Below are 27,365 nucleotides of genomic sequence, written 5' to 3'. Positions count from 1 at the left end.
TTTTTCTAAACAGAGTAATGGCAGCGTCTGCAAGTCGCTAGAAAGGCTACCGGCATCGCTATCGATTCTCTGCGTTGTTGGATACAAAAAGACGTTGGTGTTCACAGCCTTTCCAATCAAAAAATACTGCTTTTAAAATAAAAACTTGCGTTTGGGAATAAGTACTGCAGCTACAAACTCTACAAATGGCAAGATTTCTGTCAAGCTAGAAAAAAAACTATAGGTCGAAAAAAATATCATTCGCAAGTCCCATTAACGTGCATGGGCAGCCCGGGTGATAGCGTCAACGGCATTTGCTGGTCGATACAAAGGGAAACTGTGTGACGGTATCTATAGTGGCAACGTTGGTTATCGGCCGAAGAACGAAAAAAATGGGGGGAAGAGATATTTGCATAATTTCGCGATTTACAAAGGTTACCAGCCGTTGAAAATTTGTCAAATGCATGAAGAATGCTGGAGTGTAAGTATTTCAGACTAACAAGCCATAGGACTGGTTCATGAACATGGAAAATGTGGTGGTAGAGTGCACTATCTTGCAAAACAAAGGAGAGATGGTACCTATCTGTAGACGAGGATTCTATCTGATCAATGATAGCAAGCTAGGCTATATCACGGCGTAGTTCGCCGCCAATGTGTGCAATGAAAGAAACGGAAAAGACGCATCTGCCCGTGCCAGTGTCATGGATGGTGCTAGTTTCATCGCCCGGGAAGCGTACCAGGCAGTTTGAGACCTGATGTGGCCGTACCGAGTTTTACGTCACTAAGTATATATGTTGCTGCGGTCGTAGAGCCCAGTTAACAAGCTGGCTAGAAGGATACATTTTTTTAAATAAATGTATATAAGGAGAGGCTGGTGCCAAAGCGTGGCACCGGCTACTCCTATTTTCTTGCACAAAAGTCGACATCGCATATTTTGTAGCAAGCACAAGGCTGTGGATATGTACATAGCACAACACTTACACAATGAGTCCACATTTTTTCAATACTGAATGTCCACACCACACAGAAGTTTGTCCACATTAAATAGAAATGGTAGTGACGAACAGTTCCCAGAGCACATGATGGTCTGTTATTAGAGGGCAATGCGTCCTGTATGAACAGAGGCAAAACTTCGAGGCTGCCAACACAAAAGCAAGTCGCTCGCGCTCTGCCATAGAATATTTGTGATCGGCAGCTGTAAGGAGGTGGCAATGTGAATGTAGAAATATGAATGTCATGTACGATGGGACTTGCATGTCAAGATCACTGTGCCCTGGAGGCCGTCTCGTTACCTTGACACGTATCTAACTTGGTATTGTGCGATTTGATTGAATGATGAGCATAAATCACAGGTGGGAGCACAAAAAAGAAGGCGTGTATGTCATTGACGACATATTGAGCGCTAAGAGACAGGGACAGGAGAGAGTGGACACCACTCTCCTGTCCCTGTCTCTTAGCGCTCAATATGTCGTCAAGCTCCCTTTACCAACACGCCCAAAAAATGGCACTGCTAAAAGTGTATGTCATGTGTGGCATGACTTACATGACACAATTATGAAGCGTCGGCAGCCAGTCCGCTAGTTTGGTATGCACCAAAACTGTTGTTGCACGATGTGGGTATATAACGAATGCAAATTAGAGGTGGTTACATCAAAATCACGATATGCATGATATATAGAGCCTGACTTATATGCTGCACTCAAGGTGCATTCACCACCTATTCTTCTGAATTGGTGTGCATCAAAATTGGTATTGAAAGACGCGAAGAATTTGTGAACAGAAATGGCAGGTGGCAGCATAAAAAAAATGAAGACGTGCGCGTAATGTATGACACGACTTACATGCCATGACCATGGTGCGCTTGCTGTCGTTTCGCTCACTTCACGTCTAACAAACTTAAATTTGGTAGCGCGTAACACGGCTGTATGAAGAAGTAAAGTAAAAGATGTAAACATGGAAGTCATGATATGCATGCATTCTGTGGTATGAATTAACATTATGTCTTGTTAGTGCACTTGATGCCGTTGTGTTTACCGGATAAACAGGGCGTTTCATTATATTCAAAATCAGGAAAATGCGATATTTGCTAGCATTGTGCACAATTGCTTTTTTTCTGTAGTGGCACGCATCTTAAGACGATTGGGTACATGATTTGAGGCATTATTTACCCATTAGGGCCCAGTGTGTTTTACAAATTGCACTTTCTAATTGGCCAATAAAAAATAAATGAGACAATATTCTTATTTTACTGATTGGAATTTCGGACGCCAAAGGTTGCAGCAAGACACTCCTTACTGGGCATATTAATTAGGTATAAATTTTTCGCTGTATGAATCGTTAATATTTAGTCAAACGAGACACCAGCGGTCGCACGTGGTCTGTATTAATTTTCCTAAACTTGTTGCAGGTTTTACAGTTTACATGTTGAAAGAATGGATTTGTCGTGCTTCAGCATTGAACAGAATCATCCCTGCGCAGCGTGAGAAGTGTGTGAAGTGCATGGGTTTTCTAAGATGTGTCGGCCTAATAAAATGTGGGTGTACTTCGTATAGTACGGTAAAGCTTCTTCGTGGCAGCTCACTTGTATCTATCATGGCGCGTTGCCTCAAAGATTGCACCAGAATTTTTTTTAGAAGATTGCCGTTTTTTGGTTATCTGAGAAACACGAGGGTGCTGTAAATGTCGCTGTGAATATGTGAGAGCTCGTCGATTGTCGCTTCTGGCCATGACGTAGATAATTAGAAGGAGATTGAAAACAATATGAATAGAGGCTCTCTGCCAACGATAAAGGAGGTGTAACGAAAGGAACATTCGAAATATAGTTCATGTTTTTATCTAGGAATAATTTTGTTTCGTTAAGGCCAAAGACAGAAACCGAGTTGTTATTTCGACGAATGAGAACACAGCCATTCCTGTGCTCTGTAGCCATGTGGCCATTCACTGAAAACAATACCAAAAAAGACCTAGTGCCATTGCCAATCATTTTCAGCAGTACTGACAATGACATGAATGCGGCTGAGCTCTACAAGGATGTGGCGAATACCTACACGTATTTAATTCCTGAGAAAAAGTGACACCAGCCTCTTTTGACCCAGTTGATGAAAATGGCCGCAAAGAACACATGTGGGGTCTTTAACAGCGCTGTATGTTTCAGCAGACCCTCAGCCCATCCACTACCCATCAGTAGCATCCTGGGAAGACACTCACAGGGCTTTCTTGCACTCAATTGAAGTATCAAGAGGTATCTGGCGTCCGCTGACCTTGCTAATACTCTCTATTCATACCAACAATTTCAGAACAATGTTATGAAAATTCGCGACGTGTCTGCATGCTTTGCTGAGAGAAGTCGCGAAAAGACGACAGTCGTCTGTATTGACAGAGAAAAGGGAACGTTTATTTGACATTCTGCACAATAAAATCTGTGCGTAGGCTCTGCATCATATACGAACGTTATCTAGCAGTAATTTCAAAAAGTGAAGTACTTTATAGAACCCAAAGTCACTAGTAGGTGACAGCACCATGTAGTTTCAGTGAAGCGGAGGAAACCGCCCCCTTTTTTTTGGTCATGATGTCGCATTGCAAGCGCCGCGTAATAAGCACTGCGTTGTGTAACACGCTTTTTTAGAAATGAATTAACACACTACCTAATGACACATTTCTAATGTTGCGCTAAAATATGCGTAATATTAGATTTTATGGGACAATGTCAGCACGTGTAAATGCAAAAACAAGATCAACATGGCTGGTCTCATAGGAAGGGGTTAAATGTTCACCAGGCTACTGAATCGGGGGACATTCAAAAAAAGCAGAAACGACAGCCAGACAGACCCAAATTGCGGCGTCGTAGTATTTCATGAAAGACCATGGTTTTTCATAATGCAAGTAGGCCACAATACACTTTAAAGGTGTGGAAAGAAGCGTGTCGTTTAGGTTCGCATAAAGCACTGCTTCTTGAAAAAGCTGTATTAAGGAAGATAACTATAGCATTCCTTCGGCAAGGCATACTCTGCATTTACGCTTCACATCACCTTTTACATTGCTACCTCGAGGTCGTAGCGTGCTTTTGAAAGTATAGAGGCCTAACTTCTGCAAAAACTCATGAAACAGCATAAAATTATACCCATATGGCTTTCCGTTGAACTAATTTAAATGTGCGACATCTCAATAAAACCCAACGAGTGCTTCTTTAGTGTGCCTCATGGGTTAATAAAGCTAAATAAATAGCGACATTGGGCTGTTAACTCTGACACATTAAGTCAGTAATTTGAATAACTCGATTGCAGCTCGATTGCATGAAGCAGCACCTATAAGTATTGTGAAGTATTGAAATTCTCCAAAATTCAGTGGTGTAACCGAAACCGAAACGCGGAAGAGCGCTTCTTCGTCTGAGACGTCTTGAACGAGTAAGTGTCGTTATATCAACCATCAGTCGACTTCGTTGTGTGGGTGTGTGAGCGGCGCTCGGGATAACAGCCCGTGTTACTCAGGTCCGTCAACGAACGGCAAAAAACTGTAGCTCTGCAATCGTCTTGAACAGTGACGTCACTCCAGCCATCTGCTTGTGCACTCAGTAGTGATTCGGTTTCGGCTTCCTCTTTTATTTGCCTAAATTTGATTACGCCAAAATGAATAAGAGAGACTACGTTTCGAAATTCTCAAAACTGCGATTGATCTTCCGCATGAAGAGTTTCCATTTTCACATTTGGCATAACGGCATAACTTCAGTAATAATATAAGTGTTTTACTTTGTAATTAGTTTTTGAAGCCTTAAAATCGCATGCAAGGAGTAGACCAAGATCGATTATTGACAAGGACTTACGAAATCTGGCAAGTGCAGCTCAAGCTCTTCGATCCTTGTCCTCCTTACAAATACTTAAGTGGTGGGAAAACCTTGCCACTGACGTCGGAGAATCGGCCAATCCACCCTCACTACGAATGTTCCAATGAAATCTCAATAGTGAGAAGAGGTCAACACTCAAGCAAGCGCTCTTTCGGCGTGACCGTTGAGGTATCAAAAATAACTACACGTCTAGTTCGCTTTGATTTGAGGACGCATGATAGGGAAACAGTAATCATCAAACTTTGCCCACAAAGTAAGAAAAAAAGGACTGGCAATCCAATAGCCCGACTCCTTCATCCAAGCTTAGAAAAGTATGAGACTTCAAGTAGTTTTTTATTAAGCCATGGGGATGCTACTTCCCATTACGAGTGCTCTTAGATCTTATGCTCTTCAAGTGAGGGCGGTGTGTCTATACAGAAACTGGTATGAAGTGGATTCACGGAAGTATTTTAAGCATTATGTTCGTACCTAACAATGTCATGGAAAGAATCTAGGTATTATTCCTTTGTCAGCTCTCAAAAACACCATCTGTCTATATGTGTGCGTAAAGGTCTGCGTTCGCAATGTTGTGGATGTAGTGAAAGTAAACGTAAATGCAGAAATGCCATTTTGTGTGCTACGACGGAGCCATCGTCTTCAGTGATCATAATGTACTTGTATAATCAACCTATTTTACGCGAGAAAAAAAGAAACATAGTGGTCTCTTGTTTGGCAGTGTTGCAAAAGACGGGGACGCCAACACGGCCCTGAAGGCGCCACTGCTTTCAACTGCGCCGGGAAGGTCACCAGGCGTTTGGTAGCGTATATTTCTCAGCTCGCGACTGCTTCTGCGCAGAGCTGATAAGACGAGCGGACGAGACGACGGTGAGTTAAATAAGGTTTATGTACAGCATATATACAGAGGCGTTACAATTTCGGCACTGGGGCCGACAGAGACTCGAAGAGCCGAGCTCTCCTCTCTAACACATAGGTCAACTTTTCGCCTAAGACCGCCGACTCACACACATGTCGGCTCTCCGACATGGGGACTCCTCTCTCATAGGACCGCCGATCGCGACCCGCCGCAGGGCTTCTTTTATTTGCACCGGGTCCAACCAAAATGTCCAATCAGAAGCGCCGCTGATCGTCAAGGGCAGATTCCTCTAATGGGGTCGCCGCTGGGCCACGTCAGACCCCCAGACACGAAGACGCCGGCTCGCTGTCACGTGCGCTGCTGACTCACTGCACGTGGGCCAGAGAGGCGCCGCGCGTGCTTACGCCGTTGAGTTGTTCGTGTCAGGCGGACTGCGGGCTGGCCTTGACCCAGATTGCCTTTTTCAGAGACACGGACGTTTGACGAGGACTCGCTGGCATAACAGCACCTCCGCCGCCAGACAATGCACCGGAAAGACGAGCTGCTTCCACGGGGCTCGGATGTCAGGTGCGCTCGTTCGCCAGGTCCCTCCAGGTTCGCCTCCAGGGCCATGGGGAGAATACAGCTGCAGACTGTTCCGGGAACACATCCCATTTTTGACGACGGATCCCAGCTCCACTGGCTTGTCGCCACAACTTGTCGACCAGCTTCACTCGTCTCTTCTGACCATCTTCGGTTTCAGCACTTGTCGATGGTTCTGCAACTTGCCAAGAACGGATCGACAACAGACAACACACGACACACGCAAGTGCCTTCGGTCACCCGACAGAACACCAGACAAAGTATAGTACAACATATCTACGTGTCTATCGGAATTTTGTTCCCTCTACATCAAGAGGCACATGTGGGACACAAGACTCTTAAAATGACAACTCAATTTTTTTTCCCACGTACAACAACGTAACGAATTAGAATACCACAAAGTTGGCCCCTTGAGATCACTCTAAACGAGAGCGCCCAGCCCAGGTCGTGATGAGGTCAAAATTTTGCCCCGTATTGCCAGCCACAAACCGAAAGGTTGAGAAGGTACTAGCTAGAACGCACTGCTCAATGCACCTGCATTAGCGTTTAGCTTTCCCCCCCCCCCCTTTTTTTGATAGCGAACGTCAAAGTTGCGCTGTGGAGCAACATGCTCCACCTCAGTAACCGGCCACTTTTAGGCGACGATACCTATGCGGCACCAAGAGCGGCTCACACTTTCGACGTTGCACAGGGGAACAACGATACGGCTTGCTACGGATTGACTCCTCACCGCTTAGCTCGATATCGTGTTCGATCACCCTCGTGTTTCCGGGGCGGTCCGAAAACACGTCTTCAAACTCGGAACCAATCTTTCTCAGGTCCTCTTTCTCAGGTCCTCCTTCACTTAAGCTAGGCTCTAGGTTTATCTGCTCCCGGATTACTTTCGATCCCCCTTCAATTACCTCACTAGAACTCAAAATTTCTGCTTCCTCTTCCTTTGAAGCATTCAACAACAGATTTACGACCGCTTGATGTTGAACGTATGGTTTCATCAAGTTGTAAATTTTGTCCGGCCGCCTTCCTAATTTCACTTCATAATTTGTATCGCAAGGCTTCGATAATACTTTGGCGGGCCCTTCCCAATCAACCTCAAGCTTGTTCTTTTTGAATGGCTGCAGCAGCATTACCTGACTCCCTACTTCAAAAGCACGCTTCTTCACCGATTCCTCGTAGTGCTTTTTCGACAGCACTTTTGCCGCGTTTTTCTGGCTTTCCACTAGCGCTTCAATTTGGCTTTCCACTAGCGCTTCAATCGAGAGATCCTCACGCTGCTCTCGAATGAGCGTCTCTCGATCAACTCTCGGCAGCTCGCTCCAACTTTCCGCTACAGGCGAGAGCGTTGCAACCCTCTCGCTCTGACTCGATGGCGCCATGTCGTCTCCCCTTTCTACGGAAACCGCGCCGGTCGGTTCGGCGACGGGCCGCTCGCGTGACTGCTCACATGACTCATGCGGAAACTTTCCTTTCTGGGGTTCCGTCGACCCGCCGACAAGGTCACTTGAGAGTTCACCGCATTGAACCAGATCGAGCTGCCGCGATCCCTACTGAAACGTTCCGCATATACGGACCCGTACATACGCAATTATTGGACTACGGAAAGCCGCATCATGCGGAAAGATGCGAACATCGGCAGCTTACGGAAAGCGCCATATCATGCGAAAAGATGCGGACATCCGCAGCTTTTGGAAAGCGCCATATCGCGCAGAAAGTTGCGGACATCCGCAGCTTACGGAAAGTGCCATATCATGCTAAATTACCCGATAAGCAGCTTACGGAAATTAGCATAATGCAGAAACTATGCAGCTATCTGCTGCATCTTGCAAAGATCAAATGGACATCCTAGATCTCGAGTAAAAGCAATTAGCCATTCACGTTGTTTGCAAAAGCAAGTACTGTGTAGAAATATATATGAATATTTCATTCTTAATATGTTGCATGAAGGTGAAATATGTTTGCTATCTGAAACAGCCTTGATGAGTAAACAAAGGCTTGAAAGAAACAAATGTGTTAAGAAGCTACTTAATGAGGGATTGAATCATCGGCATCTTTCTAATTGTCGTGATGCGGAAGCAAAATTACCTTTCAAATAAAATACATTACAAAACTACTAAATTAACATGCTAGCGATCATAAATGGTGGTTACATTGCAACACATTAATGCAGTGTTCTATGCAAGACCTAAAGAGCTTATAAAGTTATTATTATCAATAGAGAAGCATTATTATACACACCAGCCCTGCTACAATCAATATATTTTTTTATTTGTCTGTATGCTCCAGCTGAGAATGGTGACATTGCAGCGTTGATGGTACACAAATGAGGTGACTACACCGCAATTTCACGAGCTCCACCTAAGCCACAGGATGGTGGCACAAAACACAATGTAACAGCAATTTTAGAACGAAATGTTTAAACATAAATAATAATCATAGCACTGTGAAAGTGTGGCGCTGTGTTTGTATCATGAACGCCTTGTGGAGATCGGCGAAATGCTGCTTGAGGCTCCGGCACCACTGTAAATTTGGAAGGTCACTGCCATAGAACTTGTGTGTCCTTCATAAGCACCTGGAAATGAAAATAATTGGCACAAATAATGTCAGAGACACATGTTAGCACATTAGTTCACATGCACAAGAAATATAACACACAGAATGAAACTGAAAATGTAAGGCGCACAATCCTTCATGTTATGCATAAGTGAATAATAGAAGGAATGAGTGTATAAATTAGTTCTGCCACATCAAAAAAAACAACATGCTTATCACAGTGAAAATAACTAGGTTGTCACGCTTTTCAATGGTAGAGATAATCGATTAATATGTCCTTATGAAATTATGATTTAAATGCTTCCTGCACAGTAAAACTTTAGAAACTGCAAGTGAAAGCTCTCAATGTACATTTAATAGTGTGTGCATGTATATCTGCTGCCTTTATACTATACAGTTTGTGCACAAAATTGGCATCTTGAACAATTTTGAGGGTTAAACCTATGTAACTTATGAAGGTTAAAATCACCATGAAAGCAAGCAGGACAAGGCAGGTGCCATTAAATATCTGTGCAAGCCAGATAACTATAACCGAACTGCACACATATAGGGGAGCAAGAGTACCAGAAATTCGGCTGCTGACCGACAGGTCGCGGTATCAAATCCCGGCTCCATTTCCGATGGAGGCAGAAATGCTGTAGGCACGTGTGCTGATTTGGGTGTACGTTAAAGAACCCCAAGTGGTCGAAGTTTCCAGTGCCCTCCACTACGGCCTCTCTCATTATCATATCGTGGTTTTCGGACGTGAAACCCCACATATAAATCAAGAATAACAGAAATAAACTGCCAACAGAAAAGTTGGGTGCATGTGCTATCTGTAAGTGCTTACACCTTACTACATACAGCATGCTCATTCCATTTTAAATACCAATATTGAAAATAACTGCTCTATTAGGAATATAAAAGGTAAGGTAGAACTGAACGACCCTACAAAAAGTGACCCTATTATGACAACACGTTTTCTTATAACAAAATTGACTAAGACTCTGAAATATCATTATGCAAGAAAACATCTTCAAAAGAACAATCATGTTTGAAGTCATATATTTTTAATATGGCTACTATGACTATAACCAAGAAATCGACCTCAACATGGCTAATGTTAGTTTTTAAGGCCTCTGTTCACTAGACAACGAAATATACCACAAAAAGCACAGCGTTCAGGCAGAGCACCACACAAAAAAAGAAAGCAGTCCTTTTTGTTATTATCTACAATGCCTTTAAAATGGTATTTTTACCTCTACTTTCCACTTTTTATCGAAGTAACTGGTGTGAAACAAGTTAGCTCAAAATGCACTGTGCCTCCAAAACCTGTTGGTTGAATCTGAATTTTTTAAAAATGGTGAAGCTTGCACTAAATTAGGCTCCACAAGCCTTGGAACAGCGAGACTGCCTGACTCTTAGGACTACTTTGGTTACTTGTGTTTTGTTTCTAGGCCTAAGCATAAAGACAAGGGCTTAACTGAATTGCTGCTAACAAACAAATGCTTTCGAAATTGCCGGAGCGTCAAAGGATGCTCAGACATTTGTTGTTTTTCGCACTGGGCTATTCTACACCAAACATACAAACCATACTGCCTGGCGACCATCACAGATGTATAGATTAAAAAAATGATGGTAATTTACTCTTCTGAAAAGAGCTATTTGCAGAAATGTTTTGAAGAGGAAAAAGTAGTGGTCACGTGGGTACCATCAGAATTTCGCAGAATGTCGTGCGGGTGTTATTTGTGAGAAAAATTTTGAAGTACCGCTTTTTCTTGACATATCAAATTTGATCTACATATTAAGTAAAGGTGCTTCTTAAAGTATTTGAAGCCGAGTAACATTAGTGCAATTTTTCGGCTGCATAGGCTTTGAAGAATTCAGCCAAACTGTTTATCGTTTGCATTTCTTGTATGGCAATACTGCACTTTGTATGAATATTTGAGCCACAAATACTCACTGCACAGAAGTTATATTTCACAAAAAAAAATAATGTTAGGTCCAGATTACAAATATCACTATATAATCGTTTTTGTCCACATTGAGATGCAACTTGAGCTGTGTGTTTGTCTAATTGAATATTACTTTTATGTGTAAGTTGAAAGCAAATAAACAGTTCTTGTTATATGGCAAGTGTTATCATTACAATTTTTGTTTAAATGAGGAAAATGATTTTTGAAGTCTTCTATTGAGGGCCATGGAGAACTTCGGAATGGAAGCTGTCGTATATCAAATGCAGAAAACAGCCATCATAATAAAACTTCAAAAATTCATTTCTACTTTAAGACAAAGTGTAATCATATAACTTGCCATATAAAGAGAACTGCTTCCTTGCTTTTGATCTGGCAAAAAAATTGCACTAATATTACTGAGCTTCATGCACTACAGACAATCACCTTTACTTAATACCTACACCGAATTTGGTGTAAAAGAGGCAGTATTTTTGAAACACTTTTTACTTTTCACAAACAACACCCAGACGACATCCTGGGAAGTCCAGAAGGCACCAACGTGGCCTAATATTTTGTTCTCTGCGATATATTTTAGCATTTTGCTGTTTTCAATACAGTAACCGAGCACAATATTTTTTTTTAAAACACATTTAGTACGGTTGGCAAAATGGCTGGGATGTTTGATGTGTAATTGCTTCACTGCCAGCATTTATTCTTCCGAAGCTCAAGCTATCACCTCTCTGTTACTGCCTCCCTCACATACAATGCCTGCATAGAAAAGAAAAAGAAAGGCAGGTCCGACAAAGTTTGCAAGGCAAGATATTTTCAAGTTGGATAAATTCATTACCATAAACAGCAGCAAAACAACATTCATTTTGAGTAGTCCAAGACACAAGCTATATACCAGCATACTAAGAGCCAAGCACAAACTTTTCATTTGAACATGTGTGGTGATAGACAGGAAGCACTTATTGCAAGACTGATCAGTCTGTAATTAACTGAATGAAGTACAATGCACTGTTCAATCCAACACCACATAGGCATCTTTGCTATAGCAAAGCCATGTGTCATTGATTCATGCATTAGATGGGACAATGCCAATGTAACAAAAAGGGTGAAAAAAGAAAACAAGGGAAAAAAAAGAAGAAAAGGGGGGATGCAAAGTAGGAGCAGTGTAGCACTACTTTTACTTCATCTCCCTTTTCTTTCTTCTTTTCTCTTCTTTTCTATCATTTATCTTCTTTTGCTTCCCTTACCCCCAACCTCCGACAGGAGAACACTTTGTATCAGCGCAACCTAACTTGAAAAGAAGCAAGGGCTGCACTCTTCTGCGTTATAGGTTTTTTTTTCTTTCAGACAAACATTTCCAACAGGCACACACGCCTACACCAAAAGATGATGTCATTACTGACCTTATTTAAACTAACACGCCAAGGATGACAAGGTGACTTCTAAAAATTAGGTCCTCCTTTCGCAACATCGGCCAGCCTGTCTGAGGCACTTCCACTGTTCACCCTGATTACTAGATGTTTCCATCTGTCGACTCACATCTTCATTTTGGATAACACTAAGACGAGCTTACATTGATGAATACCCACGAAAGTTTAGTGATGTATCATGTATGAGATTAAGCAACTCTGTTAAAAAATTATTGATAGCTTGCTTCCAGGCTTTTTATACTGTAGCCTAAAACTTCGTAATGTCTTCTATGCACATGAACCAGATTGACAACGTAATGCACAACATGCTTAAGAATACTGCGAGGAACATGATAACGACAAAACGACCGGCCACCCTAATTTTTCGCTGTACATGTTTATAAAATGTTCATGTACACCCAAACGAGGTGCTTGTGATACAAGCCGAAAAAACCTACAAGTAGGTTTGGAGTGGACACGGTGGCATCGCCGTGACAATGACGCCTGACGTACCGCTGTTCATGCAGGTCCTTTGCGCGTGCCTACGCTTCATAACCGGAGGCGCCGCGGAATCTTTTCAAACTGGAAGCGACGAGCTTCGCTACGATGCCGGCCTGCCGCCATCCTTCTGTGTGGGCGGTGATCCCTTCCGGCTTCATGAGGGTGTCTGCAATCAGCAGCTTGGTCACATCGACGATCATTTCGGACAGCCACCCGGGAGCACGATGACGTCAACACGCATGCCCACAAGGGTCCGCCTGTTTGCTTTAAATCTGGGACCATCGCCTACCTGCTTCAGTGGACACGGTGGCATCGCCGTGACAATGACGCCTGACGTACCGCTGTTCATGCAGGTCCTTTGCGCGTGCCTACGCTTCATAACCGGAGGCGCCGCGGAATCTTTTCAAACTGGAAGCGACGAGCTTCGCTACGATGCCGGCCTGCCGCCATCCTTCTGTGTGGGCGGTGATCCCTTCCGGCTTCATGAGGGTGTCTGCAATCAGCAGCTTGGTCACATCGACGATCATTTCGGACAGCCACCCGGGAGCACGATGACGTCAACACGCATGCCCACAAGGGTCCGCCTGTTTGCTTTAAATCTGGGACCATCGCCTACCTGCTTCAGTGGACACGGTGGCATCGCCGTGACAATGACGCCTGACGTACCGCTGTTCATGCAGGTTGGTGACCGGAAGGATAGCTTCCGTAGCGATTCCATAGCTCTTATAGTGCTGCCGTGTCCACAAGTTTTGGCTGACTGTGTATGTGACTGTTTTTCTATTGTGGGTCTGTTGTTGAGTCTTTCTGGCGATGTCGAGCTGAATCCGGGGCCTATAACGGACGCCGTATGCAAAGAAATGCTCCAGAATCAAAAAGAAATTTTGTCTAAACTAACAGCGGTTCAAGAAAAGCAAAATTCGTTTGAAACTAGAATTCTAGACATGCAAAATCGGCTTCTTGTTATTGAGACTAAGGTGCAAAGCTTAGATGAGACTCGCAGCAGGCTCGCAACTCTTGAAACAATTGTGGCTGAATGTCGTGACAAATCATCTAGTCTGCTTGATCAGGTGGACGATTTGGAAAATCGTTCGAGAAGAAACAACCTTATCATAAGGGGAGTAGCAGAAGATGAGAATGAAAAAGAAGAAACTCTACTAAAAAAAGTAAACGAAGAAATCTTTAGCTCTACCCTAAAGGTAAACATAACGTCTATTGAGAGAATTCATAGGATAGGAAAAAAAAAGTCTGGCAAAACTCGCCCCGTCATCCTTAGGCTGGCAGACTATAGGGATAAAATGAAAGTCTTGCAGAGGTGCTCAAGACTGAAGGATACGGGTTACAGTATCAGCGAGGACTTCTCGAAAAGAGTACAGGGAATAAGAAAAAAACTTTGGGACTCTGCTATCGAAGAAAGAAAGGCAGGAAAGAAGGTAAAACTTGTTTTTGATAAGCTGAAGGTAAACAATACTCTTTACTGCTGGAATGAAGCGCGTGCCGAAAGAAGCAAGCTTGGAAATGATGATGCAACACGAGATAAGTGACAGGCACAGGGACATAAAGATAATTTTAAAATAATCAATTTAAATGCCCGAAGTGTATCAAATAAATCACATATGCTTGAAGCCTTGGTTATCGATCACGAACCTGATATTATTTTAATTACGGAAACATGGTTGCACGAAATTATACCTGATACTGAAATCGCTCCACCCGGTTACTCAATGGTTCGGAGGGATCGTGATGGAAGAGGGGGTGAAGTTGCTTTCTTAGTCAAGAAAGGCGTTAATTATAGTTCCCTGGACGCAGCAGATGGTATTGAGGCCGTATGGATTAAAACAAAACTAAATAATCGCACCGTGTTTATAGGTGGGGTCTACAGACCTCCAAATTCCCCTGTTGAGTACATTTTGCAACTAAGAAGATTCATGGACAGCCACTTTAAAGAAAAAGACAATATCATCTTACTAGGTGATTTCAATCTTCCGGCTATTGATTGGCATTCGCATGTGGCCGTCGACTCACATGATGCTTCTTGTGACTTATTTCTCGACTTAATATTCTCTTTCAATTTACATCAGGTTGTAAATGAGTTCACTAGAGTATGTGCAACACGGTCCTCTGTACTTGATTTAATTTTATTATCCAACGCTTTGACTTCATATGTGAATGATTGCCTTGTTGAAGAGGGTTTATCAGACCACAAGATGATTATACTGTCCATGAGCATGTCGTCGTGCACCTCACAGCAGAAATCGGGCATCACTTATCCGAACTTTCAAGCTGCCGATGATGTTAGTGTTTTGGATTTTCTTGAAAGGTCGTTTTGTAACTTCACTGCTATTTATGAATCAAATGGTAGCTCTAACTGCTTGTGGGAATATTTTCATAATATAACAATGGAATGCATTAGGCGGTTTATTCCTAAAAGTTTTAAAAAGTGTAAAAGAAATAACCCTTGGATCACGAGAGATATAATTCATGTCAAACGGAGGATTAAAAGGAAGAGAAAAGCTTGTTCTCGTGATCCAAGTGCCCAGAACAAGACTGCACTTCATAACATGAGGCTTGATCTAAATCGTCTTGTCAAGGAATCTAAGGAAAGATTTTTTAATGTAACATTGAAAAAATTTCTGTACGAAGCACCTAGCAAATTCTGGAGGTATGTAAACCCGTCCGAGCAACAGAATACACCGGTCGATGAAAAAATTGCCCTTGAACGCGCGGAAAATTTCAATTCTTTTTTTTCTTCTGTTTTCACCGAAGATGATGGTACCCTTCCGTCTCTTTCTGACGCTTCCAATCGCCCTCCGGTATCCGACCCGTTAATCAACGAAGAAGGAGTATTAAACCTTCTTCTACACATTGACATTAAGAAATCCGCTGGTCCAGACGGCATTCCGAACGAGTTTCTATATAGATATGCTCAATGGGTCGCAAAGTATCTTACTATAATCTTTCAAACTTCAATTAATCAAGCCTCATTTCCTGTAGCCTGGAAAGAAGCTAAAATAATACCAGTTCACAAAAGTGGGAACACTTCAGAAGTGGGTAACTACAGGCCTATCTCTCTTACGAGTACCTGCTCCAAACTGCTTGAGCATATACTGTGTAAGCATCTCTCTAATTATTTAGACACTCACAATTTATTATCACCTGTGCAACACGGCTTTCGAAGGGGATTATCTACAGTAACGCAGCTTGTTGTTACAGTTCACGATTTTGCGCAGGCAATTAATCGACGGGAACAGATTGATCTAATATTCTTAGATTTCGCCAAAGCCTTCGATAAGGTCTCGCATCCCAAACTCTTACTAAAAGTAAATGAAATATTCAGAAACTCAAATATTACTCAGTGGTTCATTTCTTACCTCCATTCTCGTACACAGTACGTAGAAATAAATAAAATTAAATCGAAGTCCAGACCCGTTATATCCGTTGTGCCTCAAGGCAGTGTTCTGGGGCCTCTTTTATTTCTTATTTTTATAAATGACCTGCCCTCAGATTTGTCTGTTCCCGTGAGATTGTTTGCAGATGACTGCGTTATATATAACAAGATCACATCCCTGAGAGACCAGGTAGACCTGAACAACAACTTAAACAAAATTTTACTATGGTGTAATGAATGGCAGATGGTTCTAAACCCCGTAAAATCAGTTTGCATGAGCATAACAAGAAAAAAGGTACCTCTCAAATATAATTACAATATTGGTTCCCACGATCTAAAAAGGGTAACAGAATATAAATATTTAGGGCTAATATTCACTCCAGATTTGAGGTGGAATACTCACGTAGACGTCACCTGTAGAAAGGCAAACAAAACTCTATGGGGTCTGAGGCGCAGGTTACATGACGCAACACCCGAAGTAAAAAGTCTTGCGTACAAAATGCTAGTACGCCCAATAATTGAATATTGTAAAATAGTATGGGACCCTCATACCACCACTAACCTACATAAACTGGAGAAAGTTCAAAGAATGGCTGCCAGGTTTATATTCAATAAATATCAACGTATGCACTCTGCTTCCGATCTTTGCAACCGTGCAAACCTACAAGCCTTAGAACTTAGAACTAAGTATGACCGTTTGAAATTCCTATTCCTCATTATTCGTAGTCAGGTTAAAATCAACTCATTAGATTTCTTTGAAATTTCTCCAGATCCGCGCTCTAGACACAAACACACTTTATATATACAGCCACCAGCCACCCGAAACGACGCATTTAAATACAGCTTCTTTCCGAGGGCAATTAAAGAATGGAATGAACTACCAAACAAAGTCGCGATGTCTTCCTCTATCACGGCGTTTTCTGCAGCTTTAGAATCGCTTATTTTCTCCGAAATAGATGCGTCATAATTCACGATGTCAATGTATATTGCCTCTCGCTTTGTTAATTGTTGTTTTCTATGCGCAGAATGCAAGTGCACATGCCTGTGTTTAACTTTGTCTTTTAGTGTAAATACCTGTGTTCGCTGTATGTCTCTATTTTGTAACGTATTTCATGACCATTTCTTTCATTTGTTTTCCACTCCTGTAAAAACCCCAGCTGGGGTTGACAGTATTAATAAACAAACAAACAAAACAAACAAACAAGTAGGGCCTTGGAGCCTTCTGGAAGTAGACGTGTTGCATTTTTTCTGTGGAGGACTTTACACCCATAAGTGAGGAACAAAACTCCTATATAATGAAGAATGTTGGCAGCTATCAGTTATAGAACAACCTAATGCAGCTAATCTTCCCCGACACATCTGTACATTTAGAGAGGTGACGTAGCTTCTGTGATTGTGGCAGTAACTCCAACAGGACCAGTGCGAAAATTGGCACTACTTGGCTAGACAAATGTCCAAACATGCCTGCCCGACTCCCTCTAGCCATCCCGGCTGAATCTGACACATGATTTCTTAACTGCTGGCTGGACAAAAACAAAACCACTGAAGCACTCACAATACACAGCGTGAAGTTCCTCTGGAGTGGTCAACTTCGTCTTCTGCGATGAAAGAGCAGCACAGTGTACTGATAAGGCACTCCTTGCAATGGCTTTCAATGCCACACAGTGACCATGATGTTCCTGTCGAAGAGAGCTTCGGGAGCTTGGAGGGTGCTTGCTCTTTTCTGGGGGCTGCTGCTGCTCCTCGTTTTCTGCTCAAGGTCAACCTGCACAAAGTTGTAGACGAGGCTTTAAGAGTTGTATATAATGATATGCAAATTTTCGCTGAACACACATTTCCTCGTGGCACACTGAGCAATTTCTTATAAAACTTCAGGCCTCGCATATGCAAACATTTACAATAGATCCGAAGATGCACTCGACTCTAAAGGAGCAAGTTTGTTATGTAGTGTATATAAAGAAAGGTCATTCAGCACAACCACAACTACAGTTGCACACGAAAACGACATTTTACATGATCCTGTTTATTTACATGGTCCATTTTATTTTATTTACACGGTCCATTTTACACGGTCCTGTTTTACACGATCTGGTCTGCATGAACTCTTGAACCGGGCACCATATAGATTGAAAGACACACAGAGTTTGAGACAAACCTAGTTTCCCGTGGAGCATCTTCTTGCACTATAACAACACATCTCAATTTAGTTAGTTGGTCAGAACGAGGTGAAAACAGCTCGCACTTGAAAAGCATGGGCAGAAGGAATGACGCCTGCACCCTGTGCTCCCTGTACATTCTCGTTGAGGGTGCAGTTTTCACCTTATCCTTATGCAATTTCGCATTTATAACATTGTTCGCTGCATAATCTTTGTGGCATTAAAGTGTGTGATACCGTCATGTGTATCCCATGTAATTTATAAAAATAGAATACAAGATAGCTTGATTCAAAAATAACAAAGTGCATCCAGTGCCATGTCCTGTAGCCATTCTTTAGGCAAGTGGCAGAATGATTTATTCTTCAAAACATATCTTACTTGTAACCACTACAAGAGCTAACTCGTGCACTGGCAGATTCTGTTTGCCTCTTCAGATTATAAGGTACCTTTGTTACACCAGAAAGTCTTCAAGAAGAATAGAAGTGTTGTAATTGTGAAGAAAGAAAAGTAGAAGGAAAAAAAGATAACCTGCCCTGTACAGGGACCAAGCCTGCGAACTTCGAATAACATGTCCGATGCTCTATCAACTGAGCTACCATGGCGGCTATCCCTCTTCCATTTTGTACGGTATATATGTGCATTTATACATGGAAGAGTAAGTCAGCGCTGCTTGTTACCATTATGGCGAGTGTGGAACGCCTTTTTTTTGCCTACTGGCAATTACATTACGATTGCAATTACGTTACGATTACTTCCAATATCCCTATACTTCTTTGGCAGCATTATACATCTGTCAGTTCTCAGAAAATCTGCTAGTCACAGGAGGTGGCAATGGTTCACCCTCCCACCTAAATGCATGTACTTGAACACATGCACAACTGATCAAACAAAAAAAAAAAAAACAAGTCACACACCGCTAAGATTACTGAGATTCACTGTTTCAGATTCATGAGTAAAGGAAAGAACTATAAATTTAAGGGTTTGTTGTCTTTGTTGAACACATTATAATGAGAACTAGTAGAAAATGATGCCAAACAAACTCTAGGAGATGTTATCAAAAGTAACTTTAACAAAATTATGAAAAGAAAAGTGAACAAAAACGTAACTTGGCAACGTTTCTTGACAATTGAATTGACATTACTTTTTATAACATCCCTATATTTTACTGGGTAATGTTGTCGGGTAATTCTCATTATTAGAGTGGTGAGTAGGCTGACAAAGAAAGCATATGGCATTGATACTTCTTTTGAACACCTAATAGTTTGAGGACCTTAAAAGAGCGGAAGCTATTTTGAGTAGACCAGAATATTTAGTTGGAGCGAAAAAAAAAACGTACACACATTTTTACCAGGCTTTTTAACACATTTTGAGACATAAAAGTGTATGCTGCCAGTAATGTTAAGTACCATTACTTTTGTCACACTATGCACTGTAGCAGGTGTAGTTAGAGTGGTGATAGTGAAGGATTAATCAAGCACGCCACCAACTGTGTTCACATCAATGGTCGCGTATTTTAAAAATAAACCTGCTGTATAAAAAAAAGTTTAGAGCATTTATGTTTTTATCAAAATCAAGTTAAACCGACTGGGTAAGCAAACCATTTGCATAAAATCTAAAGGCATAAAGTGATTCATGTATTATAACTATGTGAACAATTTCAGCAATGCAGGGCAAAGTTACAACAGTTCTATTAAAAACCCCTCTCATTATAACATGCATGAAAAGCACCACACCAGAATATTTTATAGTGCATGTAATATCGAGACTACTAGACTGTCTATTGACCTTTCAGAAGAAGGGTATCTCCTTCACGTTCAAGGGGCAACCACTTAGCCTTTTCCTGAGCTTTCCTGTGAATATTTCCTGAATTTCAGATATCATTAGGATTGATTTAGAGTGAACAGGTTTTGCTTACGCATTGAAACCTAGTTCTGTATGTAACTGCAATTATGGGTGCCAAACCACCTCCAATTAATTTTTAACATTGAACTCATTTTTTAACTGCAGCAGCACAACTAGCTGTGGGTGCCCAAAAAGTAGCTAGAAACAATACCTTTACCTCTTTGAGCCTTTCGGAAGTGTTCAGCTTCTCAGTGCTCACCTTACAACATTTTTTTTAAATACGTGTTTGTGTGCCCACTACTCTTGCTCCTTGTACAGTGAGGAGGAGCACATGGCAAGAAGAGACAAGAAAGAAGCATTGCGAAAAAAAGCGAAATAAGCGAGGACCTCTTTTGTATCGTACAATGTGTGTAACATTACTATTGCGACAACATATAGACAAATTATCACGGCTATGCATCCATTGTAGAATCATACACAGCTGCAACACCAGGACTAAATTTAAACCTTGTGTTGGTTTAGTATCCCTTTATAGTGGCAAGCTAATGATATCTGCATTTGTTTGGCACACATTGAGATGCAGCGAAATGTGATATGGTAATCTCATTTAGAATGCACGTCATGTGGCTTCATTGTATATGTGGCCACAAGTAACTCTGGTTGCAAAGCAATATGGCAGAGCCTAAACAGACGTCACCGACCACTCCAATCTGAACTTGCCTTTGCTACTTGCCCATTATCATCCCAGAAAAAAATGAATAATTGAATCTGCTACAGGTATGTGCTAGCTTATGCTAAGGACCAAGTATGAAGGGTGTTTTGTCATTATTGAGATCAGTTATTTGTTCAAGAACACTTGCTGTCAAACACAAATACATTGCTGTCGAAGCATCAAGACTCAAATATAAAGCAAAAAGAAGTGTCTCTTTAAAAATTACAGGCCACAAGGTGCAAGATAAATATTTGATATACTTGGGATGTAAGGCACGCACAAGAGGTGCTGCCATATTATACTTTTTCTTGTGTTGAAACCTGCTTGCTTTACTCACCCAAAACATCTGTAAAGATGCCGTGAAAACACCAAGGAGCTGATGCAGCAAGGTTGAACACATGTCCAGGAATTCCACCATTCCTAAGCAGCCCTACAGCCTCCACAGTCCTGCAACCATTTGTAAGAAAAATATAGTTCTACCCAAAGTTCTTGGTTTACAGACACACATGCAAGACGCATAACCACTCTATAGGAAGTTTGCATGATAATGTGCTGGGTAGCAATACGGATGCCAATATCAAGTATCCCGGCCTGCCGCATCTTTCTTTCCGTTCTTAATTAATCAATCCATGGTTAATAAATGTTCCCCCAATGTGAAGTGTACTGGCAGTCCGATGAAGAATTGCAATGTATTTCAAACACAGTCCAATTCATGGCAAGTAAGCATCCAATAGCGTTTTGTCAGCTGTTCAAGAAAAGAGCATGAAGTTTAGCTACAACCCATGTTTTTTATAAACACCATTCAATTTGATATAAAAGTTGTGAGCATTATGTGAAGGAACACGGATTAATGTTTAATCAATGATTTCTTATAATGTACTGATATGAATGCAACTAACTGAATATGAAACGATAATTTTTGCTTGAGAATTTAGAGTTATGAACACTATCGCACTTGCCAGCTGCATCTTGTCCAAAACAGCAGCAAGATAGGCTAGCTTCTGTAGGTGAGCAGTAATGAGCAGTGCAAAGTAACAACAAGAAACACCAGTAACAACAGTATGGAGCAAGCACAGACTGCCAACTGTATAATTTATTGCACAAAAGTTCGCCTGAATATCAGTCAGACAACTCGTGCAAATGAAGGTCCAGTTGGGAATGAACAAGTTACGAAATCAACAATGCCTGCTTTCACTAACAGGACCCTCATTCACATAAAGTATGCAGCGATAGGCCCCTACTGAGGTACGTCACAGCATGATGTCACTGGCACATGTAAAAGGTGTGGCTAGAAAAACACTCCCGCTGGTGGCTCAGCCCGGTACAGTCGTGCGGTGTTTGGGGCAAGTTTTAATTTTTCAAAGCTTACACTTCACGTTACAATGTCGACATTAGCTGTAGTATGTGTCAGCAAACATCTAGCTGTGTGGTAAAATATTTGCCACGCTGTCTGTTTATCTTGAAGAAGTGAACACACGTGGTGGCCTGTGCGAGGAACAGTGGCATAGTCTTCAAAAATGTGCACTGTTGATTGCGGCATGTAGTGTGCATTGAAAGGTATTGAGAATATTGGTTCAACTGAGAATATTGTGTGTGGTGTGTGCAGTGTCAATAACAATGTGTCTTGTTTGCGAAGACGTTAGCACTCATGGCAAGGACCGGTAGATGAAAAAACTTGATTCGACATTTTAGTCAAGGTAAATATGCACTTGACGCGACCATCTGCGAGTGGGTACATCTCGATGTTTGGGCTATGTGCAGAAAAAAATTGCATGGTCACCGGGCTAGAAGATACCATTTGCTGAAGCTGCATGTATGAATCGCCCCGACGAGTACGCAAGCCCAATAAAGGTATAACTCGTTTTATCGAAGGCCTCATATGTCTTCATGTAATAAGCAGAGATTCTTGTTTCACATATACTCAGTACCTTTACCGCTCGATATTCATGAAGTGACAATGCAAACAACAAGTTTGTGTGTTAGGTCCTAAGGGAGCAATGTAAATATGCAAATAAGTTGTAGGTGTCAGATGCAGCGATGTAACTGCGCAAAAGATTACGTATATATTAGGCTACAGGTTTAGAATCGCATACATCTCAGTGGTCTATCAGGAACGTCACAAACAACTTCCTTGCCAACCAGCCCTTGCACAGAGGGAGGGAATGGCTGGCACGGCGCTCGAAGTGACGTCACACTATTTGCAAACATAGAGAGGTTTCTTACTTAGGCAACATTTTGCACAATATATTTTCTAGATGCACGACTGTACTCGTCCACATTAATCATACTGATGTCTTTTGTTGTTACTTTGTGCTGTGAATTACTAGGCATTTAGTCACCATGATCTTTAAAAGCTAATTTCAGTGTTCTCTCTCATATTGCTGACAACTGTGTTGTTGCATAAATTGGGCAAAAAAGCAACACAGAAAGGCTGTCACAATAAATACACCAACATGGGTATTTTCCTGCAAACAAAAATCGACACTCGTCCTGTCATTACCCGTCTTCCTTCTCTCTTTGCCTTGTTTGTGCTGAAACAGCCAAACACCTGATGAGTTAGATGAGAAATATTAACGCATCAAAAATATAAGTGCTTGCATCAGCAACTACACAACAACGTGATAACCGCACCCCTGCCACACAGCAGCGAAACATATTTTGAACATGCTGGCAGTGTATTATTTTATAAAAAGCAACTCTGGCAGATTACAAAATCTCACATTGTGCATGCAAGTTTTCTTCAAAGTCAGGCGTACAATGTAGGTGCTGGCCGGTACATTATTAGTTACAAGCTAAAGCGTCTTGCAGGTACATATGCAGATTACACGAACACCTCTCTCTCTACACTAGGCACACACATTATATCTTTTAACAAGCACACGCCACTGTTTAGGGGCATAATAACGCTCTACCGTGAACGTATGCTAATCAACCCACTTAGGCGGTTGGCTAGGTGAATCGAGCCAAGTTACGAATTGTATCACCCGCGAACGTAAACAAAATGCTGCTTTCCATCAAATGGCACTGCAGGCTTCGTTTAATCAACAACGTAGCAAGCGCCGTGTGCGTCTTCCTCACTACACTGCACATATGAAAAAATCGATCACCATACACATGCATGTAGCCGCAGTTGTCTCGAATGAGCTCCAGTAAGGCCGCGCCGATGCGCCATGGCTGTGCTAGCGTTAGCGTTGTCAAAGCGAATCGGCAACCGCACTCGCAAAGGCGCGTAAGGTTGCCGTTTCACGACGCCTCGTTCGAGTGCAGCAACACACACTTGCACTGAGTGGCATATTTGGTCTACATAAAAAAGTGTCCCCCTTACCTTTAGTTTCTTTCACACTGTCCTGAGGGAAGCAACCACTGGCGTCAGCCGTCACCTCGGAGTCCTTCGAGCGCCCGCCCAACCCGCCGATTCCTTGGACGACTCGCACTTGATCCACACTCGAACAACCGCGGGAATAGGGCGCAATCTTAGCACATCACACGAACGAGGAACGGAGCTTCCTTGCGTAAATTTAACATTTCGTGATCTCGTGTGTAGCAGCGCGAACACAGGAGAGAGCTACCCACGGAGACAAAGACAAACAACATGTGGCTTTAGCTGTGAATGGATTTGGCTTGGATATCTGTGTGAGAAAAAAAAAAAACATCTGTCGCTGCTATAACCTGAAAAAAAAAAATGTATGTTATCTGGCAAAATAACTTTAAAAGTGATAAACGGTTATTCAAAAAACAAGTTACAACTTATGAATATTTTCGCAGGTTTTTGGTTTGTTTTTGTTCTAGCAGACGACAGCCTCCTACTGCTTCTACGACAGACGTAGTGCGGTTTCACGTTCGGTGCGTGTCGCCGACGCAAAGCTCTACAGTAGTGATATCAGAGTTATCAATTCTCAATGAATAATAGCATGGCTACAAAGCAGTAACATTTCGACATAGTGCAGTGCGCAATCTTTCAAGGTACGATATTTCTTTGCTCTGAAGCAAATCGAAGCAAGCCGGCCGGCGCAATCAGCTGATGTCGCCGCTACGCGAGGCATGGTCGTGCGCAATAGCGTCGTGCCCCGCGCTCGATTTGTGATCAAGCGATAGAGCTACTAAGTGGAATACAGCTAGATGCAGGGATTAATGGCGTATCACTCTAATTCCCTGTGGTGGCCGACTCAATCACAAGAGAGCCCCGGGAAACAACCTTCAACTGCTCAAGCTTGTGTGTGGGTGTAAAAATACTTGTTTTCATCCGCGGCCGGGCAGCAATCTATAGTTGAAAGACATGCGAAAAGCATGTGACGTATATACAATCCCAAAACATATGCACACAACAATAGATAAGATCGCATATCGTACATAAATATGCCAAGACAAAGCGTGTAAAGAGCAAATTTATATATATAACTTAAACCCACGCACTTCCTTCAGCGCGAATAGCTTAGCAAGCTAGCGCACTCGGTTCACGTGCACGAGCACAACTAAGTGGCGCAGGTTCGAGTCCCGCCAAGTTTAATTTTTTTTTGTTTTTTTTTTCAACGTTTTTATTGTACTGCTATCTTTTCTAATGCCTTAGGTTATAAAACAAAATAAAAGCAATATTGCGTTCAAGTACGTATGTGGGACTGTGTTTTTTGCGCAACAGTTATTAGTATTTTTATTTTCATTATTAATTTTTTTATTTATTTCATAATATAACAAAATTAAGGACTAAGGGAAACAATGGGTCTGCTTGATTGTGAAGGGACTCGAGAAGTGAGAAAACTCAAACGAAAAAATTTATTTGAGAAAAAACTGAGCATTTCACAGCCGGACCAGTTTCTTCAAGGGTAGGCCCTAGGTATGCGCGAGACTTGCTATATGACTCCTCTCAAGCTGTGGCAGTTGAGGGAAGGCAATATCACCGAGAAGCAGTTCCAAAATATATTTTGGTTGATGTTTTTTGATTCCTCTAAAATAAGGGCTGCACAATTGTGATCGAGCCAAACCAAGAATTGCGGGCACGAAGTCATCAGACAGAAAATAAATAATGTTGATTGTTTGAAAAATTGCCCTTAATAAAAGGAAGAGTTATGGAGTGCTACGTAGCTTAACTCGCAGTAGGAATTTTATATATACATATAGATAGTTTAAAATGGACAATGTTGCACACACAGACATTGGTTAAATTTCTTTGCAGCACAGTTGAAGCATCTATGTATAACTGAAGCATCAAGAGAAGCTCATGCGTCCTCACTTTATTGCGCTTTACATAGCTTGTATGCGTCCATGCAGCCATGATATGATATATTTTGAAGCATTTGTTTAACCTATAATCTTCTTATTCATTAAAGCTGGCCCATAAGTTGTGTCTTATGTAGCACTACAATTGAAGCGTAATCTGCATGGTGGTCTGAAACGATGCTTTTGAAGATCTGAAAACGACCCAGCTCTATACACGACCATCCGTGCATCAATGATAAGCACCATTATGTGTTTGTACATATCAGTTGTGCTCTCATACTTAATTATTTTTCTGACCACTCCCTCTGCCCCTACCTCGTTTCTGTCGTGAAGCTGTGGCAAGTTGTGTATAGCTGTATCTATATTGTAGGAGCACATATACTATCAATAAAAAATAATTTTTAGGCTACATGCAATTAGTTTTCATAGATTTTCATTTCTTTTGTCGGTGCTCAGGAGAGCTAAGCTCATGGTCGATATTGTAAAATGACATTTCTCTTTGCCAATGTTAATGAGAACAGTTTCATTAATATTGACAAGTTCATTCACATTGAATTTAGTTCTCATTATTATTGTTTCTACCAAAAACAAGCCCTTGAAGTTATGCTTTGCTTGCTTAATTTGTTTTCGTGTGACAGCATGCAAGTAAAATGACAGTTATTGTCATTCCTTGTGAATGACACATTTTCCGTGTGACAGACTTTAGCACCTGGTCTACTGCAGAAGTTGTATTCATTCTGGAAAAGGGCGAACAGTGGTGACTGACAACACAGACTAGCCTGCGTTATTCTTTTGTACTATATATGTCACTGTGCATTCATTTATAACTTTATAGAGCTTGGATTTCCTGCTGAAAATGTGACAACAACTAGTACAGTTTCCACATTTTTGCAACAATCCACATTCCTTTCATACACTATTGCACATTTTCGTAAGCACCTTACAAAATTTGTATATTTCCGTAAGACCTTACATTCTGTATTTTCCTTATGAAAGCTTCTGTACACTCAATACACTTTCCTTATCCTCCCATATCTTCCATAATGAACTCTCCGTATGCCCCATAAGTCTCCTTATCTTTCCATATTTTCCATAAAACTCACTCCATCCACGCCATAAAACTTCCTTATCCTTCCATATACTCCATAAAAAGCATTCCATATATGCCATACATTTTCCTTATCTTTCTGTATACTCCATAAAAAGCTTTCCGTATACGCCATACAATTTCCTTATCCTTCCATATACTCCATAAGAAGCTTTCCGTAAATGCCATACAACTTCCGTATATTTCCATAAAACTCCATTAGTTTTCCGTATGTAGCATAAGGAAATGTTACGGAGTCCATATATTTTCCGCAAGATTTCATACGGAACTTTTCAGTAGGGATAGCTTCCGCGC

General features: G+C 41.7%; 1 protein-coding gene across 2 annotated transcripts; it reads right to left on the bottom strand.

The window, feature by feature from the left end:
• Positions 1 to 5,683: 5,683 nt before the first annotated feature.
• On the bottom strand, positions 5,684 to 25,014 carry LOC142767554 (uncharacterized). 2 transcript variants are annotated; one of them, XM_075869467.1, is made up of 4 exons: positions 24,075 to 25,014; positions 21,087 to 21,196; positions 17,595 to 17,804; positions 5,684 to 8,820 (listed from the first exon to the last, which is right to left on the bottom strand). In XM_075869467.1, exon 4 carries the CDS (start codon positions 7,625 to 7,627, stop codon positions 6,872 to 6,874), a length of 756 nt encoding a protein of 251 aa, XP_075725582.1. In that variant the 5' UTR covers positions 7,628 to 8,820; positions 17,595 to 17,804; positions 21,087 to 21,196; positions 24,075 to 25,014; the 3' UTR covers positions 5,684 to 6,871. The 2 variants fall into 2 exon arrangements, with proteins under 2 accessions (XP_075725582.1, XP_075725583.1); XM_075869468.1 differs by lacking the exon at positions 24,075 to 25,014 and having other exon boundaries at positions 21,087 to 21,347.
• Between the last annotated feature and the right edge of the window lie 2,351 nt (positions 25,015 to 27,365).

The sequence above is a fragment of the Rhipicephalus microplus genome, chromosome 7 (genome assembly GCF_043290135.1).
Source record: "Rhipicephalus microplus isolate Deutch F79 chromosome 7, USDA_Rmic, whole genome shotgun sequence".
NCBI lineage: Eukaryota > Metazoa > Arthropoda > Arachnida > Ixodida > Ixodidae > Rhipicephalus > Rhipicephalus microplus.
The sequence above is the reverse complement of the archived record's forward strand: the minus strand, read 5'-3'. Positions and strand labels throughout refer to the sequence as shown.